This window comes from Lytechinus pictus, chromosome 18 (assembly GCF_037042905.1).
Source record: "Lytechinus pictus isolate F3 Inbred chromosome 18, Lp3.0, whole genome shotgun sequence".
NCBI classification, from domain to species: Eukaryota; Metazoa; Echinodermata; class Echinoidea; order Temnopleuroida; family Toxopneustidae; genus Lytechinus; species Lytechinus pictus.
In genome coordinates this window covers 10,057,369-10,075,762 of record NC_087262.1, presented here as the reverse complement: position 1 = coordinate 10,075,762, position 18,394 = coordinate 10,057,369, and the positions used below count along the sequence as shown (strand labels likewise).

The following is an 18,394-nucleotide window of genomic DNA, read 5'->3' as shown; positions in this document are numbered from 1 at the left end:
ACGTAACACCACTTCGTTACTTTGTTGGGAGTTTGAAATTTATCCCGAATTTATCATACACGAGGCCGAGGGGGTGTTGTTTTCTTGAGCTTGCAATGATGGGGCCCCCATGGGGGGCAAGCACGGCGAAATCATTTCTTTATGGGGGGGGGCAAACCTCCCAGGAGGCCCATCGATTGGGTCCTTTGGGGGAAGTGACCAAGTGACAGGTTACTATAAATAGGAAAGACCGGGGACATGCAGAATAATCAACTTTACTAAATACTTGCTTCAACTTGAATAAAATGAAATATGCATATCTAATTGGCTTGGCATATATCTTATATGGATAAATTTGGGTTAACTAATCTAGAAGCTAGCTGTTATCCGGGACTGTTATATCATTTCTCAATTCACAATTGCCCCACACGGCCGGGGTATAGGCCTTATAGTAACATCTAAATCATTTCTGTCAAATGATTTTGTTACCAAATCGTTACTGTCGGTTTATTTTGTAACAAAATCATTGCAGTCGTTTGATTTTGTATCAAAATCCGGGGGGGGGGGCACTTCCACTTAACAATTAAGTATTGGAAACAAAACGATACTCTTGGCAAGTATTCCCTGAATTGGATCCCTAAACAAGTACCGCAGCGATAGTTCTGTTTTATACCTAATTTACCTGACATCGTTGGGTTTAATTAGTTCAGCACCACCTGCCACATACCCACTAGCGTACCTATGGGGGGGGGCAGGGGGGGCACTCTGCCCCCCCCCCCCCCTGACGAGTCAAAACCCATGCAAAAACGTATCTTTGCCCTGACGGGCTTGTATAACCTTTTTTGCCCCCCCCCCTGACGAGCTTTAAGACCTTCAATGCCCCCCTGACGAGCTTGAAGACCTTTTTTTTTTTTTTTTTTTTTTTTTTTTTGCTTGTCAATATTTTTCTGGTACGAAATCCTTTATTTGTGATCGAAGACCCTTTTTTTTTTTTTTTCAAATTTTTTGGCGGACGGTTTTGCCCCCCCCCTGTGGAAAATCCTAGGTACGCCACTGCACGTACCTCCCCCACATCTCGCGCAAATCATACTCTAAACAAGTAGAGTTGACCCTTGGGGCATTATAAAACATTTTAGTCTTCATTTTTGTACCCTCGCAAATTTGACCCTAACACGTGCGTAGCTTTCCTATAGCGAAAATAGATAACCTAATTTTAGTGTTTTTGACACCCTTAATACGTTACGTCCGTAACGTGCCCTATCTTGAAAAAGACATCCTTTTTACGTGTTTTTTTGGTCGCGCATGGTATCCACTCGTGAATAAGTGCCCCCCCGGGCCCCCCGGGACCAAAACGATTTGGAGAGTGTTTTTGTTACAAAATCATGCATTTATTTTAACAGAATAGGCCTACTAATTTACACTTGTATATCCCACATGATGTGCACCTCTTAATATTACTCGCCATGAATTGCCTCGTCACACACACAAAAAAAGTAAAAATTTGCCGGGAAAATTAGCTTCTGAAAAAAAAAGAACTACTACTGCCCAGTAAGATTTGGTGTGCCCCCACTGAAAAAAATTGGCAGAGCAAGAAAAAGGGAGAAAGAAGAAAAGAAAAAGAAGGGGGAAGAAAGAAGAAGAGGGAAGAAAGAAGAAGAGGAAAATAAGAGGAGGAAGACGAGTGAATAAAATAATGGGAAGACAAAAGAAAAAAAAAATTCATGTTGCTTCGCGCTCGGATTGCCTTTTCGATGAGAATCATGTCTTGCTAAAAAGGGTGATATGGAGTCCCAGGACCAAAATCCAATTGAAACCAGTTGGATTTCCAACTGGTTTCAATTGGTTTCAATTGGTTTTAACTGGTTTCAATTGGTTTTAACTAGAATTTAACAATTTCCAGTTGAAACCAATTGAAACCAGTTGGGCAACTGGAAATCCTAACTGGAACCAGTTGGGTAACTGGAAATGATTTTTAACTGGAACCAGTTGAGTAACTGGAAATCCCAACTGGAACCAGTTGGGCAACTGGAAATCCTAACTGGAACCAGTTGGGTAACTGGAAATCCTAACTGGAACCAGTTGGGTAACTGGAAATGACTTCCAACTGGAAATGATTTCTAACTGGAACCAGTTGGGTAACTGGAAATCCTAACTTGAACCATGCAGTTGTTTAACTGGAAATCCTAACTGGTACCAATTGGGTAACTGGAGATGACTTCTAACAGGAAAGATGGGTAACTGGAAATGAATTCTAATTGGAACCAGTTGGGTAACTGGAAATGATTTCCAATTGGAAACCAATTGGAAATCATTTCCAGTTACCCAACTGGATCCAATTGAAACCAGTTAATTTGCATATTATCTGCCAGTGTGCACAGATTAATGTTTTATGAGATTCATCATCATTAACAATGTATCTATTTAATTCTTTTCAATTTCAAGTACCACATTTTTTAAAGATAAGTATTTAAAATACTTAGCAGTGAAAACCATGTTCATAAATGTCATAGATTATAATTAAAACAGATTAAAGGATAATTAGTACACCACTAACTGTTACCAAATTACATCAAATAAAAATACATATATTTGAAGATCTTCCATATAAATATATACATATATGAAAGTCTGTATTTTATCAATGCCCTTTACATTGGTATTAATAGACATATAACACTGCTTCTGTGTTGGCATGAGCAATAGTTAGTGCAAATGCTAATTCATTTGTAACTAATTAAGTTCATTCCAACTGGAAGTTCCTATTGGATCCAGTTGGAAACCAATTGGTTTCAACTGGTTCCAGTTGCCTCCAACTGGTTTCAACTGGAACCAATTGAAACCAGTTGCCTTCAATTGGTTTTAATAGGGAAATTGGAACAACTGGAACCAATTGACACCAATTGCCAACTGGTTCCAGTTGCCCAATTGGTTTTAACTGGAACCAATTGGCAACTGGTTTTCAATTGGAACCAATTGGTTTTAACTGGAACCAATTGGCAACTGGTTTTCAATTGGAACCAGTTGTTCCAATTCCCCTATTGAAACCAGTTGGCCAACTGGTTTCAATTGGTTTTGCCCTAATTGGTTTTAACTGGATTTTGGTCCTGGGAGTCGTCATGTATGTTCCTGCATATATGTTCTTTATTTAAAATGTGTTTGAAATTATCCAGTATCAGATCAGAACTTTTATTTTCTGCTCGCGCTTCACGCTCGCATTATAATACCCAATTAACCATATCCTATTCATGATTTACTAAATATGAATAGATTGTCCCGTTTTAAGGTCTAAAAACTCAAATTTCTTCCGCTCGCGCTTCGCGCTCGCATCAATTGTTTAGTTACATACCTAATATCCCATTTCACATTACGAAAAGTGCTTAGAATGACCATTTTTTTTTAGGTTGGAATGTCAAAAATGTTTAGCTTGCACTTCGCCCATAATAATTGTAATATGTACCTTCTTCGTGTGTAACTATAATTAAACAGTCCTTAACAGGTCCCTTTTCGATCATGCCAGAACATTTATTGAAAATTTCTGCTTGCGCTTGGCGTTCGCAGTAATTATCTAGTGTTCAGGATCACAAACATTGCCCAGAATGTAAGATTTTCAGGACAAAATACATGAAAGTTTAAGAAAAATTAGCTCACACATCGCGCTCGCACTTTTTATATAGGGCTTATGAGATTAATCTCATATTGTTTAAAGCTAAGAAGTGACCGATCGGGGAAATATATAATTTTGGGCCCACCCCCTAATTGGCGAAAGTCGGATTGGCCCTTGTGACACGCACAGAAAAAAAATGTTGCCCCCCTGAAAAAGCAAGGACCCCCCAGTGCCCCTCCAGGAAAAAAATCCTAGCTACGCCACTGTACTATATAGTACTCCCTATAAGGGCCTAGTCTGATCTAAGAACTCAAAATTAAGTTTACAGCATATTCTAACCAAAACCAGTAAAAAAAAAAAAAGTGAAATAGAAAAAAAAAGATGAAGGAAAAGAAGCTTTTCATCCTCTCAAAGAAGGCTCCAAATCAAAGCAGTGGCAAAAATAGTCATTTTTTTGACTGGTTGCCAATTAATACACCACAACTCAAAGACAGCTAACAAAAGAGGGAGAAGTGCTTGCAGACGACACTACGTCCCTGGATAAGCTTTGCACACGTCCCTCTCCCTCCTCCAGCGGGCCCCGCCCCTTTTTGCCTGACCAAGCGCCTTTCTTCGGGCGGCCGCAGCGCCGGAATATCGGCCGTGGATGCCCGCCTGCCCGCCTCCGACTCCGCCCCCGTGCCCGCGCGCCGCCGACCGCTCCACGATACCGCATGTTTGCTGTACTGGAATTTCTAACAGGAGTCAGGAGAACAAATTGTCCGCTTCATCAAAGCTAAATTTTACGGTTTCAGAAACTGCCCAAGGATTACTAAGCTGACATGGCTGATAGTACAGTAGGAAAGGTACCGGTACCGTATTGTATCTTACCATACCTAACTTAGTGTAGTAATCGTAACGTTAAGTTAGAACTTAGATCGTTGTTAAAAAAAAAAAAGCGATTTGTGGAAGTTTTGTGCATGTGTTGTGTGCGGGTGCATTGCCATTGAGGAGAAACTAAATATGCACAATTATTCTAGGAAAAATTACTAGGGTCTACCGTATATGTTTTTTAAGAGATGTGAAATAAATGAATTTGAATTTTACATGATTGATTTGCATCATGGGAGAGGCGCATGGCAATTAATATGGGCATGATGGGAGACTCCCTCCATTCTCCATCAACCAATTGTTGTTCGTTGTGGGTCGTTTCCACACCCAAATGATCTCCTCGGTATACTCTCAGTCTCACTTCTCAGTGTGTTTGTCACAAGGTTGATGAGCTGCTAGGTACTATTTGCTCCCAATATGGGAGATAATCTCCATGATCTCCCAAGTCCCAGGCCAGAGACTTGCTTTAATTGCAAAAGAACATTAAGATTTAAGAAACAACAACAAAAGCGTAACTTTTTCCACCCAAAAATTTGTCTCGCTTTGGTCAGGGGCCGTATTCTGAGGTTATTTTATCTTTAAAATATTTTATTTTATCTCTTAAAATGAAATTGACATTTTATCTCTCGGATAAAATTTCAGATTTTATCTTGCGTATCTAGAATAGATGATACGCAACAGACCAGTGCCTGCGTAGACATACCTATCGCGTATCTGGCCATTGCAACAGCAACGCGGATGATGTTACTTTGAAGAAAAATTAAATAAACTAAAAAGAGGGTAGAGGCTATTTTATCTCCGTGGCATTGATTTCGTCAATATTTCTAGGTGAATTAACTCCAAATGTTGACATGAAAATGAAGTAAAGTTATAATCATTGAGAATAAAACCTTAACGTTATTTCTGTACAATCAGGAAGTATTTCATAAGACTTTTCTTGACTAATATTGTCTTTGAAATGATGCTGGAAAAGATACGATACAGACTTCAAATAAAGGTTTGAATATTGTCATTTTTTCAAAAGAAATCTCTGTTAAGATGTGCAAGCGTATTTGAAGTCAATAAATTGACGCAATCTCACTCCTTTGCCATCCTGGCGGAATGGATTTCCATTGGTTGAGTGATATGAGAGAGCTATAAAAGCGTGTTTCTAATTGGATATTGATAAAAAAAATAGGTGTCTTTAATACAGAGATAAAATGAAGATAAAATTGTTTTGGAGAGATTTTAAGAGTATTTTATCTCTGATTTTAACGGAGATAAAATATTTTATCTGAGATAAAATGGATCTCAGAATACCACCCCAGAAGCCTATTTCAGTATTTGTTTTGTGTGTGGATGACAACAAAAATCCTTATCCAAACAAAAGCAGACAGTGAATTTTTAAAGTAGATGGTGAAGAGAGGTAATTTTTCATGAGGAATCTGCTTATCACATTTTTATTTCCCGCCAAGGTAATCCTTTTGAAGCAAATGTAATAAAGGAAATTGATCCAAACTGGAGACTGTCTCTGAAATTGGATACCCAAATTCTTTACAAAAGTTTCTTATATTGGAGATAATCTCTCTTATTGGAGACAGTCTCCCATATTGGCCGTGCGCCTCTACTGATTCCTGTCTACAGTAACGTTGGAGCCCAGGGGGGAGGGGGGGGGGGGTGGTAGCCAGGAGGCTCCTGCCTGGAGATTAATGTCATGTTATCATTGACATGCTTAATCTCCATGGAGCCAGGGACAGGATACCATTGCTCTACGTGTACGCACTATTTTGGCAACAATAATGTTGCTACAAAATACTTGTTTTCTATAGGGTTTTGAGCCCAAACTTATGTAAAATGGGCTACAATGAATACCATTTGGACCTTTTTGGCACTAAAGGGTCATATTTTTAAATGATATTGAACATACAAAACTTCAAAATATTAAAAGTAGATGAGCGTTTACTCACAGTCTGTTATTGTTGCTATCTTGCCGTCTTTGTTATCGTAGCCTAGCTTAAGCTTAGCCTAGCTACAAAACGCGTATAGATCTAGAGGGCGACAATATCATGAGAAGTGCTAACTTTGATTTTAAAAAAATACTTTTTTCATATTTATCAGCCGATGCAAGTATTTTTTTTATCTCAGTTTTTTTCTCTTACTCTTAGACATTAAAATCACAAAAAAAGCGAAAGTGCTTACCTCGGCCTGTTAGTGGTTTCGCATGTCTCTTCCAGAGTCTCCGATGGCCATGATGGCGCTAATGAAATTCACATTTCTTCTAGGAGCAGGTGTGGAATGATTTTCTGTTGATAGTCTAAAGTCAGGCCTGAGATTCTCCCGATATTTATCGGGTTCCCGATATTTTTTCACCAACATAGGTGGTCTCTGAGATCGATGTAAATCCGGTATAAAATTAAGGGGGGGTTAGGGTGTCTATTTTCAATGCCTTATTCGCAAAAATTGCTAGAAAATGAAGGGCACATTGCGCCCAAATTCACACAAAGTTATAAGTTCTGGCAACTTGCTGTCGTTACTTTTCATGAAAATTGCCATCATGCATTCAAAAACTTGATTCTTCGACGGCTATTTGAAGTTTATCGCACACGGTCGGTATTGATCATGGGCGCTGCCATTTTGTATTACCCACCAGACCGTTCGCGCGTTGCAGTGGAGGAAACGGCGTGCACTCGGTGCGCGTGCGATGGCTGCATTCAATTCATGCATGCATGCAGGCGCTAGGATAACCCAGGGAACTCCGGCCCGCGAAGCGGGCGGGAGCTCCCTGGGTTAGCGCTAGGCGTGATTACGGTGATTTGTCAATACGGGAGTTCTTTCATGCGAGCGAAAAAACAAGAAAAGTTTGTGAAAAATTATGGCTTTTCAACGGAAATTTCTTGATCGAGGTGAAGAGGCGTGGGTGAAAGGGATCGACGCTTCAGTTCGTGAAAAATGGACTTGGAAGTGGGTTGAAAAATCAGTGGATGGAAGGGTGGCAAGTGAGTGCATACGGAAAATTGAGGAACCCTGAGGAACGCTTACTACGTGGTGTAATAAGGAAGTCAAGTACGCGAATGGCGGCTGGAGCATGATCAAGCAGCACATGTATGATGCTCACAAGTTTTACTATAGAATTATTTAATGTACGTATTGTGCATTTGATTCAGAAATATTGAACTCAAAATCTCATAAACCTCTAACATGTATAATTGAGAGGTATTGTTGCATGCACTACCAATGAAAGTATATTTCCTGGTGAATTTAAGCACTTTGTGCCTCAGAAACACAATTCTTTCCCTTTTATACAGCAAATTCCAGGTACTTCATGGTGTTGAGGAGATGCCTTCTAGATCCTCTGAAAACCCCAAAATCCATGACCTTTGGGGGGCTTTGCCCCCTCGACCCCCTGGACCCTCGGCCTGTAGGTGCGAGACTCTGGTCACTTTGCTCCCTACGTTCACAAAAAACAGATATTTTTTAAAAGGGCCACTCTCAGGCCTCGTCTAAAGGTACAATCAAAACATTTTGAATTTTATGAGAAAATGACATTTCATTCAATGATTTCATATATTATTTTACTAATAGAATAGATCATTTGGCTGGGGAAGTTGCTCGCATATCACGTCACAACCCAGAATGGGGGTGGGGCTATTTAATTTATCAATTTAACAGGCTGATATGCTGGGATGAGTGAGGTGAAGTTAGCGACCAAGTTTGTGTGCAATATTTTATGCCCCTAAAAGTTAAACCCAGGATTACCGAATTACTTTTTTCTTTCTCTTTCCAGACCATCACTTGCCGTGCTGCAGTAGCATGGGAGCCCAAGAAGCCTCTCTCTCTTGAGGAGGTTGATGTGGGACCTCCAAGAAAGGGGGAAGTTCGCATCAAGGTACTGTATAGAAATATTCTTCTTCTGTTTTCCTTCAAATTTTTTTTTCTTTTGTTGTCAGTGCCCAACAGAGAAAAAATTACACGGGGGTGGGGGGGAGGGGATTTAGCTCAAAGTGGAAAGGGCCTTGGAAACTAAAAATAAGGAGACTTGGAAATCTGCATTAATTGCAATGTTAAAACTTATTCAATGTTGCAGATTTAGGCAGTAATTTGTGAAAAGTATCACCTCAAAATGAAAAAAAAACAGATTTTTTGCCTTGTGCCCAAATGTATATGCCGGTTTGCACTTACAGCCCGACCTCTCTTATCCGGCCTCCCCTTATCCGGATCTCTCTATTATCCGGACGCACACTTGCCGAATTTTTTTTTTTTTTCAATTCAATCTAGTACGTGAGGAAATGAGATTTCAATATAAACTCAATCCTATACGCAAACTCACTTTGATTACATATATTTTCCAATATAGTCTACCTACAACAACATGATTTTTCATGAAAATATCTCACCCAAATTCACCTAAAATACTTTATTATAGGCAGGATAATTTTCCAGTAAATCAGGGTGCAGCGCAAACATATCGTCACGTTCCCTTTTTTGTTTCCCGGGAAAAACGACACATGTCTCGATAGCTAACGCTAGGCCTCAATAGGGACAGCGCCATCTATCATGTTTGAGCCTACAGTCGGTATAACAATGGCTGACATTGTGAAGCTGCGATACCCGCCGCGATGATCTGATTGTTAAACTTAGTTTCATCGAGTCATTCTCTTTCTTTCGAGGTATGCTCGATGTATACCTCAATCATTTTAGCAGGTAAATTATCCAACAGTTTTGGCCATCGATCGACTTCATTTCCGTAAAAATACCGCCTATAATTTGCACTGACACTGCAGTGAATACTGTCTGTGTACGCCCACTACAGTAGATTACGTGTAGCTACCGTAAGGGAGGCAGCTGCGTGTATTCAATATTGGGTCTCCCAGATCCGGATAAATCCCTTATCCAGATTGGTGCTGGTCCCAACGTGTCCGGATAAGAGAGGTTGGACTGTATTTGTATTGCGTTAAGAAAACTAGAAGAGGGTTTTGCCCCCCCCCCCATATATAATTTCAAACTCTTTCATCATATTTTTCTCTTAAGTCCTCCTACATAGATGATTTCCTTGCTGTAACCCCTTTCCAATTCTAAAAAGAATTCTCAGCTAATAACTTGTATTTACGCTGGTGATTGCTGATGCTGAGTGTATATGTTTCATTTGATTTTCATATGTATTTCACCTTGTTTTACTGGGAGCTACAATTCACAAGTTCTTATGAACTTTTCAGTAGTTTCCGTTTTTCTCTTATACATGTAATTTTCATTCTTGTACATATTGTATATTGTTTTTTGTATTGATGAGAAAATAAACTACTTCTGGACTTTCGTGTCTCAAACCCGTATGCAGATCACAGCTACTGGAGTCTGCCACACCGATGCTTATACGCTCAGTGGAGCCGACTCCGAGGGTAAATTTCCCTGCATCCTCGGCCACGAGGGAGGTGGCATCGTCGAGAGTATCGGCGAGGGCGTCACTTCCGTCAAACCCGGCGACCACGTTGTACCTCTTTACATTCCACAGTGCTATGATTGCAAGTTTTGCAGGAGCAAGAAGACCAATCTGTGTAGCGTCGTCAGGTATATTTTGTTTAATAAAAATATAAAACACTTTGAAAAATGCTATGAAATTACAGATTCATTTTATTTGGTCCAATGCCAATTTTCCGATTTCCAACTCATCTGCTATCATTTGGTCTACCATCAGTTCGTCGAATATCCACATGGTCTAATTACCATTTCGTCCACTTACCATTACATTAACCAGTTGGTCCCATCGCCATTTAGTCCATATACCATTTGGTCTAATTAGACCAAGTGTTAATTGGGCAAAATGAATGAAAATAAAAGGAGTATTAGTCCAACTGGTTATGAGACAAAGTGGTCAGAGACGAACTGGTGATTAGACGAAGTGATGATTGGACCGAATGGTTATTGGACCAAATGGTTGGTAGACGAAATGGCATTAGACTAAATGAAGGGAGACCATGTGGCGAGTGGACGAATTGGCAATTTACCATGCCCCCCACATACTGTTGAGTATGTAACCATAATGAATAAATTCAATAATTTAGAAAATATACTGTTTTCATTGATACATTTATTATTTTTTTGTTGTGAGGGGAGGGGGGGGGGGTGGTTCGCCTTCCCCTCACTCAAATATTATCAAACCTGCCAGTAACCAATGATTGGCATGAATGACTTGGTAGGATGACCACACACAGAGCTAAATATTCCTCCATCCACACACCCAAAAATGGTCATGGTTTTGAAGGGAAAATCAATGTTTAACTCATTTCTGACACATGATCCCGTTTATATCCAAATTGAATGTTTTTGGTATCAAATTTAAAGAGAATGAAATGCCCCAAATAGCCTTCTTAGTTTACATTTGGTCACTACCATAATTTTGATGTGGCATTATTTTTTTATGATTATCTAATGTTCAGTGCCCATCAGCTTGCCATCATAGTTCTGAGATTACACAGTAATAATAATAATATTTGAAATTCATATAGCGCATAATAGTCAAAAGACTCTATGCGCTTTACAAAATATATTTAATTACTAAATCATACATTAAACCTTATCTAAATTATACAATAAACCTAAACCTTAATCCTAAAATACTTAATACAAATTAGAACAAATTAAATCAATACATAAAAGTTACATCACTAATGAATTGAAAACTTACAATATTTAACAACATAATATATTGAATATTATTAATATTATTTAGACAATAAGTGATTTTAATCATGTTTTAAAAGTATCTTGTTACCTCTTTAATAGATCTACTCAAGGAGCTGGAGTGATGCCCGATGGGACGTCTCGTTTCACCTGCAAGGGGCAGACTGTTTACCACTTCATGGGAACGTCCACATTCACAGAATACACCGTCGTTGCTGAAATTTCAGTCGCCAAGGTAACTAACCCAAACAAATCTTTGTTTCATTTTCTCTGACCTATCATCTCGGTGGTGAAAACGCTATCAATGTCAAGAGATGAAGATCCGATTATGTTCTTGGTGTGTTGGTGGTGGTGGTGATGATGATGATGAAGATGATTGTGGTGATTATGATGGTAATGATGATGATGATGATGATGAGGGTGATGATAATGAAAATGAACTTTTGCTTAACCCATATTGCCCTACAACTCCATTCATTCTTTGTTCATAATATGAGAAATGCATTTGAGTTTGAAGTTAGCACTGATTGTATTTTATTGATTGTAATTGAAGGCCATTCGATCAGCTTAATTTGTCTGAATTTGATTGAATACAAGCTGAGTCCTGCGGATGTAAAAACAAATTGTACTCTGAACTAAAAGCTGTTTGCGGAGCAGCTTTGAAATGCAAATACTCTGTTGAATTACAGATACACATTTGGTCAAAACAAACATGTGAGTTCAAGTGATTGTGCAATATTGCATTTGTTCACCATGCTCTATTGTTAAGTGTTCCCATATGAGATCTTTATAGAGAGGATAGATGGCAGAAAAAGGTGTATTTTGGGGGTTTTCTTTGTCCCGCCTACATAGCAGATAGAGACTACATTGTACATGTATAGGCGCCACGGCGGCGGCGTTGTCAACTTTGAAATCTTAAAGGTATAGTGTATGATTGGTTAATCTCAGACAAGGTCAGTGAATCAATTGTAAAGATATTATTTTCATTAAATATCTATATCAATGCTCTACTTTATCACTCAAAAGAAATTGGTATAACTCTTCTGTTTTCATGATATTGAGGGGTGAAATATATATTATAATATCTCGGTTAATCGATATCCCTTGGAACTTTCTTGTTGACGCCCTCTCGGGTTAACAAATAAATTGATATTAGAACACCGTTCGAATCATGCATATTCATTACAACCTCATGCATATCGATGAAATACGTCATGGCGCATGCGCGGTATCAAGAAATCCCCGTATCAACAAAGTGCAGCGCTGTGTGCAGAAGTAGCTGAGTAGAAGCAAACACCGAACGTTGCGTGCAAGCTCAATGAGCCGATGCTAGCCGGCTAGCGATTAGTCCACGTCCTGGACGATTTTTATTGATTGGGCAAACCAGGGGCAAACCTTATCGGACTGTACCGGTACCCCCGCGCGCACACATAACCAACACACACACGCCCTCCACTGATTCACTTACCCCCAGTGATTCACCTAACCCACTGATTCACTTTCCCCGTAAAAAAATGTTGTTTCGTGTGACTATTCAGGGGGTGTGTGTATGCGTGTTATGGGGATGTAGTGTGTTGTGTTTGGTAGTCGTATCGTACAAAATACCAACAGTCCAGGAGGTGGACTGGCTATAGCGATATGCTTGCGCTCTGCATGCACGTTTACTTTAGACATACTCCACTATTAGCGATAGCACACACAGGACAAGCATATTATATGGAGCTATAGCTCCATGATTGTATCGTACGTGAATAAGGATTTAGACACGTGGATTATCGGACGTGAATGACGAAGCAAAGGATTGCCCAATACGGCTTACTTTCGGAATCTTATGTCATGAATCTGAAAGTACTCCAAGACTAAAAGAGATACGAGAATCCCAGAGAAGGGCAAGGGCTGAGTTTGATTAGACGGCCACCTCGCTCTTTGCGCTCGCATCAATATTGTTAGGTAGATGACAATCAGAGATATCTATGATGACAATCCTGTTCATGATTACCAAAAGTGCTTAGAATGTCAGAATTTTAGTTCAGAATATCAATCACTTTTTAAGCCCAAGTGATTGATATTCTGACCTAAAATTTTGACATTCTAAGCACATTTGGTAATCATGAACAGGATTGTCATCTAATTTTAACTAAACAATATTGAAGCGAGCGAGATGAAACATTTTCATATGTATATATATATATATATATAGACGGCCACCCCCATTCTGTCTAGGGCCGAGTATGAAGAAAGGGAAGGGCGAAGAGAAAAACGATTATTTTCAGGGCGGGATGCAAAATAGTAAAACATAAAAGGAAGATAAAAGTTGATGGGACCATGGAGGACACACAGTATTGACATGAAAGTAGGATTATTCTTCGTTGTTTAGACTGAACTTGCGAGGTCAAAAGGTGAGCTGAGAAACCTGTTGATGCGAAGTATGTAGCGTAGTCTACATCGTGTAGACCGTGACAGTGTGTGTATGCGACCATGCATCAAGTTGCAAATTTAGAATAAAGTGTTATTTGGTCGATCTTTACAAGCAGAGCAGAGGCGTCATGAGCAAAAGCAAAAAAAATTAGGGGGGGGGTAGACGTAAGGGGCAAGATTTCTCGGAAAACTCTTATTCTTGCAGCCACACAAGAAAGCTTGTAGCTAGATATGGAGTAATGAGAAGTTGAGTATATTCAATATTGCGCGGCGCTGTGGTCTATGGTAGAACCGCTCTAGGTATGCAGAGGGGTGAATTTCGGAGCCGACCCCGGGGGCCGACCGGCATGTTTTACAACAGAACTTTACAAGTCATGCCGTGTGAAACAGGGCAACGAAGTACGTGAAAGAAGACTAAGCAGACTTGGAGAAGCAACGTCCGAGGGGATTGCACATACTAGTAATTTACGTCTGCTTTGAAACGTGTATCAATAAGGATTTCCAGAGAATGGGTCGCAGAGTATTTCTCCAGTATGGGGAGGGTGGGGGTATAGCCTATATGCCTAATCAATCCATCAGTGGATGGATGGATGGATGACTGAAAGAATGAATAGATGGATGAATAGGCATATATATGAATGGATCATCCGATGAATGTATAACCCCAAGAATGGATGGACAAAGACAAATGGATACCAATGACGAATAATAGATAGGGGCGCCCCATGGGAGCTGTTGTTGAATGGGCTCCCCCTTATTAAATAAACAATAAACAAATAAAAATAGATGGAAAGATGAACTTTTATTGCAACAAATGAGAGGAAGATAGGCCTCCGGGATATAGGCCTACGCATACAGTGTGTGCACGAGCAGTTCAACTGTTGAAAAAAATGTGAATGACTGTGGTGCGTGGCGACGTGAGCAGGACACAAAGACATCACTCACATCTTGATTGGCATAACGTAGACTTATTTAGCAATGAAAGTGGAACCGGGAATTGGGACTCCCATTTTCCTGCTATAAATATAGGAAAAACGAATGATAACTGTTGTTTTATATAGCCGAGGAAATGTATTCTTCATATTGGGATTGGGACCAAGGAGATCCCGGCGTGTCAACATTTCACAACTCATGGGGAAAATAATATAATAATCATTTTTGATGATTGAAAAAAAAATGTGCTCAGTTCACACTGTCACGATTTTTTTTTGGGTGGGGTTACCTGCTGAAAAAAAATTGACAAAGCAAAAGAAAAACATAAAGGTTCTAACACGAAATGTTGGTCATTCCATACATTTCTCAAATTTGACACCTATCAAAATTCCAGGGGGTGCTGCCCATGGAAAATAATACATGCCGCATCCCCAGCTCCCCCCCCCCCCCGCTTCCAAGAGGCATATAATCGCGGAATAATTAATATGTATCAGAAAGTATCAGATCAGTCAAGGCGATCGTATTGATCGTAGAAAGTGTTGGAATATGGTTCAACTATTTTGGAGATCAGTTAATTATGAAAGGCCAATCGTGCATGGTGTTCGTGACGGATTGCACTATTGTATGAATAAGAATATTTTGGGGCGGGAAGGTCGCCTACTTCCAAGCGGTGATGACTTTCGGGGAAAAAAAGAAATTTGTGTTTGAAATTTTTGGGCAAGCCCATTCTGGCGAGGTTCAATGGGTATACGCCTATTCTGATGTACTTGATTTATGGTGATGTGACGCAAATATGTTGCCGATAAAAATATAATATTTTGCCTTTATGGGTGTTTTACAACTCACAGGGGGGGGGGGTCAAGGAGAATACAGTAATAGCTCTGAATACTGACTGAGAGACACTCCGATCTGCAAAAGTGAAGGCATAGCTGTCATGGGGCAAGCAAACAAGTAATACTTTCTTGAATAGGCATACCATAATAAAGTTTGTGAGAATAATATTGAAATAAAGAGAAAAATAACATTGAGAATGCGAACATAAGGAATACACACAACCTAAGGTTAGGAATTGTATAAACAGCGAAAAATACAGAAAGATGTTATGAACATGCTTTCACTATTCATGAATGTATAATGCAATGATAAAGGGAAAATGTTTTAAGTTGAATTTAATTTTAACCAGTGGCGTAAATAATTAACATAAAAAAAATGAAGGGGCCAGATATACATATAGGGCACAAATCTTGATTTTTTTTTTGTAATCTATGATAGATTTTGACATGATATTCAGATAATAGTTTCCCTTCTCTCTTTCCTTTTTTTTTCTTGGCCGTGACAAATTTGGGAATCCATACAGCCCCAAGCCTTATTTTGAACGCCACTGATTTAAACTGAATATCATCAGAAAAATATTGACAAGGTAGTCAAGTGGCAGCCGACGCAGCGTGTAAAAACAGTATGAATTTCATTGCATGATAATAATAAAATGATAAATAATGTCATGTGTGGTCAGTGGAAACGAGGATAGGACGTTTTGTAATTCGCTATGCAGTAAAATAATGAGAATGACTGAAACGATATATATTAAAAATATAGATTTCATGAGAGAGAAACGATTCAAACAATAACAGAGTATAATATTATGTTGCGTTCAAATTCCCTTTTGATCGTTCTTTTGATTCCCTTTCAACAATCTATCTCTTTCTTCCTTTCTTCTCTCTCCTCCTTCCCTTTATTGGGGCGGCCGAGCTAGGATGGAGGGGGGTATCGGATATAAGGAAGCAGTTTAGGTGTTATGGCACATGACAACTTCAATTCAGTGGCCTAGTACTAGTAGGTCCATTGGTAAATTGCCAATTCGTCAACTGCCAACTCGTCCATTCATCACATGGTCTACTTTCGTTTAGTCCATGCAATGCCAATCCGTCCATCAACATTTCATCGAACAACCATTTGGTCCAGTTAGTCCAGTATCCAATTCATTTTGCACAATAACACGTCCAATAACCAAATTGTATATGGACTAAATGACTATTGGATCAGATGGTTATTAGACGGAATGCATGCATGTGGATAGTGAACGAACTGATGGTAGACCAAATAATGATAGTAGACGAGTTGGCATTTGGACGAGTTGGCATCAGACGAAATGGAAGTAAACCGATCCGATCCATGGACTAGCGCCTAGTATCACGCCGGTATAGATAAGGAGGTAGTGTTGGAAACGATGCCCAACGGACATGCGCGTATCCAGGATCCATGATTGAGCCCGACTATTTTGGTGCCCCTGTGAACTTTTCGGAAAATGGCACCCCGACCCGCGCGCGCGCCCAGCACGGCAATCATAGGTGCCTTACATGCAGTTTGAATTATCGTATTTCATAATCACGGGAAAAAGGCATCGAAGACCACTTTTCAATGTGTTCATGACAAAAAAACATCCATGAATATGTTGTAACCACCTTTTGAAAAAAATAAATGCGACCAGAAAGCACAGAATTTTAAGCATTTTGGGGTTTCAATTTAGTTCAACTTCTCATCAGAGTGGTAGACCATACTAAAATTATGTGCGGGAGCTGTAATTTCTTAACCGGGGGCGGATCCTGAGTTTTAATGCAACCGTGAACATGATGGGTATATGTATTATCTAAACAATATTGATGCGAGCGAAAAGAGCAATATGAAAATTTTTCATATTCTTACCTAGATTTTGGAAAAATCTATGAGCACTTTTGGTAATCAAGAACAGGGTGGGTATTTACCAACATTTTATGCGATTGCGAAGTGGAAGCTGACAATTTTTGAATTTCCAACCCAACACTGGACATTATAAGCATTTTTCACATGTGTTTTATAATCATGAACAGGATGGGTATCTAACTAAATAATTAATGCGAGCGCGAAGCGCGAGTTGAAAATTTTTGATTTTCTGACATAAAATTTGGACATTCTAAGCACTATTGGGTAATCATGAACATGATGGGTATCTAACAAATCATTTAATACGAGCGCGAGGCGCGAGCTTAATTTTTTGATATTCCAACACAAAACTGGACATTCTAAGCATGTTTTGTAATCATGGAAAGGATGGGTTTCTATTTAAACAATTGTTTGTGCGAGCGCGAGGCGCGAGCTTAAAAGTGATTGATATTCTGAACTAAAATTTTGACATTGACTAAGCACTTTTGGTAATCATAAACAGGATTGTCATCTAACTAAACAATATTGATGCGAGCGCAAAGAGCGAGATGAAAAATTTTCATATTCTTACCTAAAATTTGGAAAAATCTATGAGCACTTTTGGTAATCAAGAACAGGGTTGGTATCTGTCAACATTTTATGCGATCGCGAAGTGCGAGCTGACAATTTTTGAATTTCCAACCCAACACTGGACATGATAAGCACTTTTTATAACCATGAACAGAATAGGTATCTAGCTAAATAATTAATGCGAGCGCGAAGCGCGCGTTGAAAATTTTTGATATTCTGATCTAAAATTTGGACATTCTAAGCATTATTGGGTAATCATGAAAAGGATGGGTATCTAACAAATCATTTAATGCGAGCGAGAGGCGCGAGCGTAAAATTTTTAGTATTCCGACCCAAAACTGGAAATTCTAAGCATATTTTATAGCCATGGAAAGGATGGGTATCTATTTAAACAATTGTGCGAGCGCGGAGCGCGAGCTTAAAAAGTTATTGATATTCTGACCTAAAATGTTGACATTGACTAAGCACTTTTGGTAATCATGAACAGGATTGTCATCTAACTAAACAATATTGATGCGAGCGCAAAGAGCGAGATGAAATTTTTTTCATATTCTTACCTAATATTTGGACATTCGAGTAAGCATTTTCGATTATCATGAACAAGATGAGCACTAACAAAACAGTTTATGCGAGCGTGAAGCGCGAGCTGATTTTTTTATATATTTC

At 39.2% G+C, this 18,394-nt stretch overlaps 1 protein-coding gene across 1 annotated transcript; it reads left to right on the top strand.

The window, feature by feature from the left end:
* The first annotated feature begins 4,187 nt into the window (after window positions 1-4,187).
* On the top strand, window positions 4,188-11,396 carry LOC135157491 (alcohol dehydrogenase class-3-like). Its single transcript, XM_064113255.1, has 4 exons — window positions 4,188-4,428; window positions 8,217-8,318; window positions 9,765-9,994; window positions 11,210-11,396. Exons 1-4 carry the CDS (start codon window positions 4,405-4,407, stop codon window positions 11,379-11,381), a joined length of 528 nt encoding a protein of 175 aa, XP_063969325.1. The 5' UTR covers window positions 4,188-4,404; the 3' UTR covers window positions 11,382-11,396.
* Window positions 11,397-18,394: the final 6,998 nt, after the last annotated feature.

Excerpts from the sequence above, each read along its gene's own strand:
- LOC135157491 (XM_064113255.1), top strand. The coding sequence starts at position 4,405 with ATGGCTGATAGTACAGTAGGAAAG. Across the intron at positions 4,429-8,216 it reads CTGATAGTACAGTAGGAAAG|ACCATCACTTGCCGTGCTGC; the intron begins GTACCGGTACCG and ends TTCTCTTTCCAG. Across the intron at positions 8,319-9,764 it reads AGGGGGAAGTTCGCATCAAG|ATCACAGCTACTGGAGTCTG; the intron begins GTACTGTATAGA and ends ACCCGTATGCAG.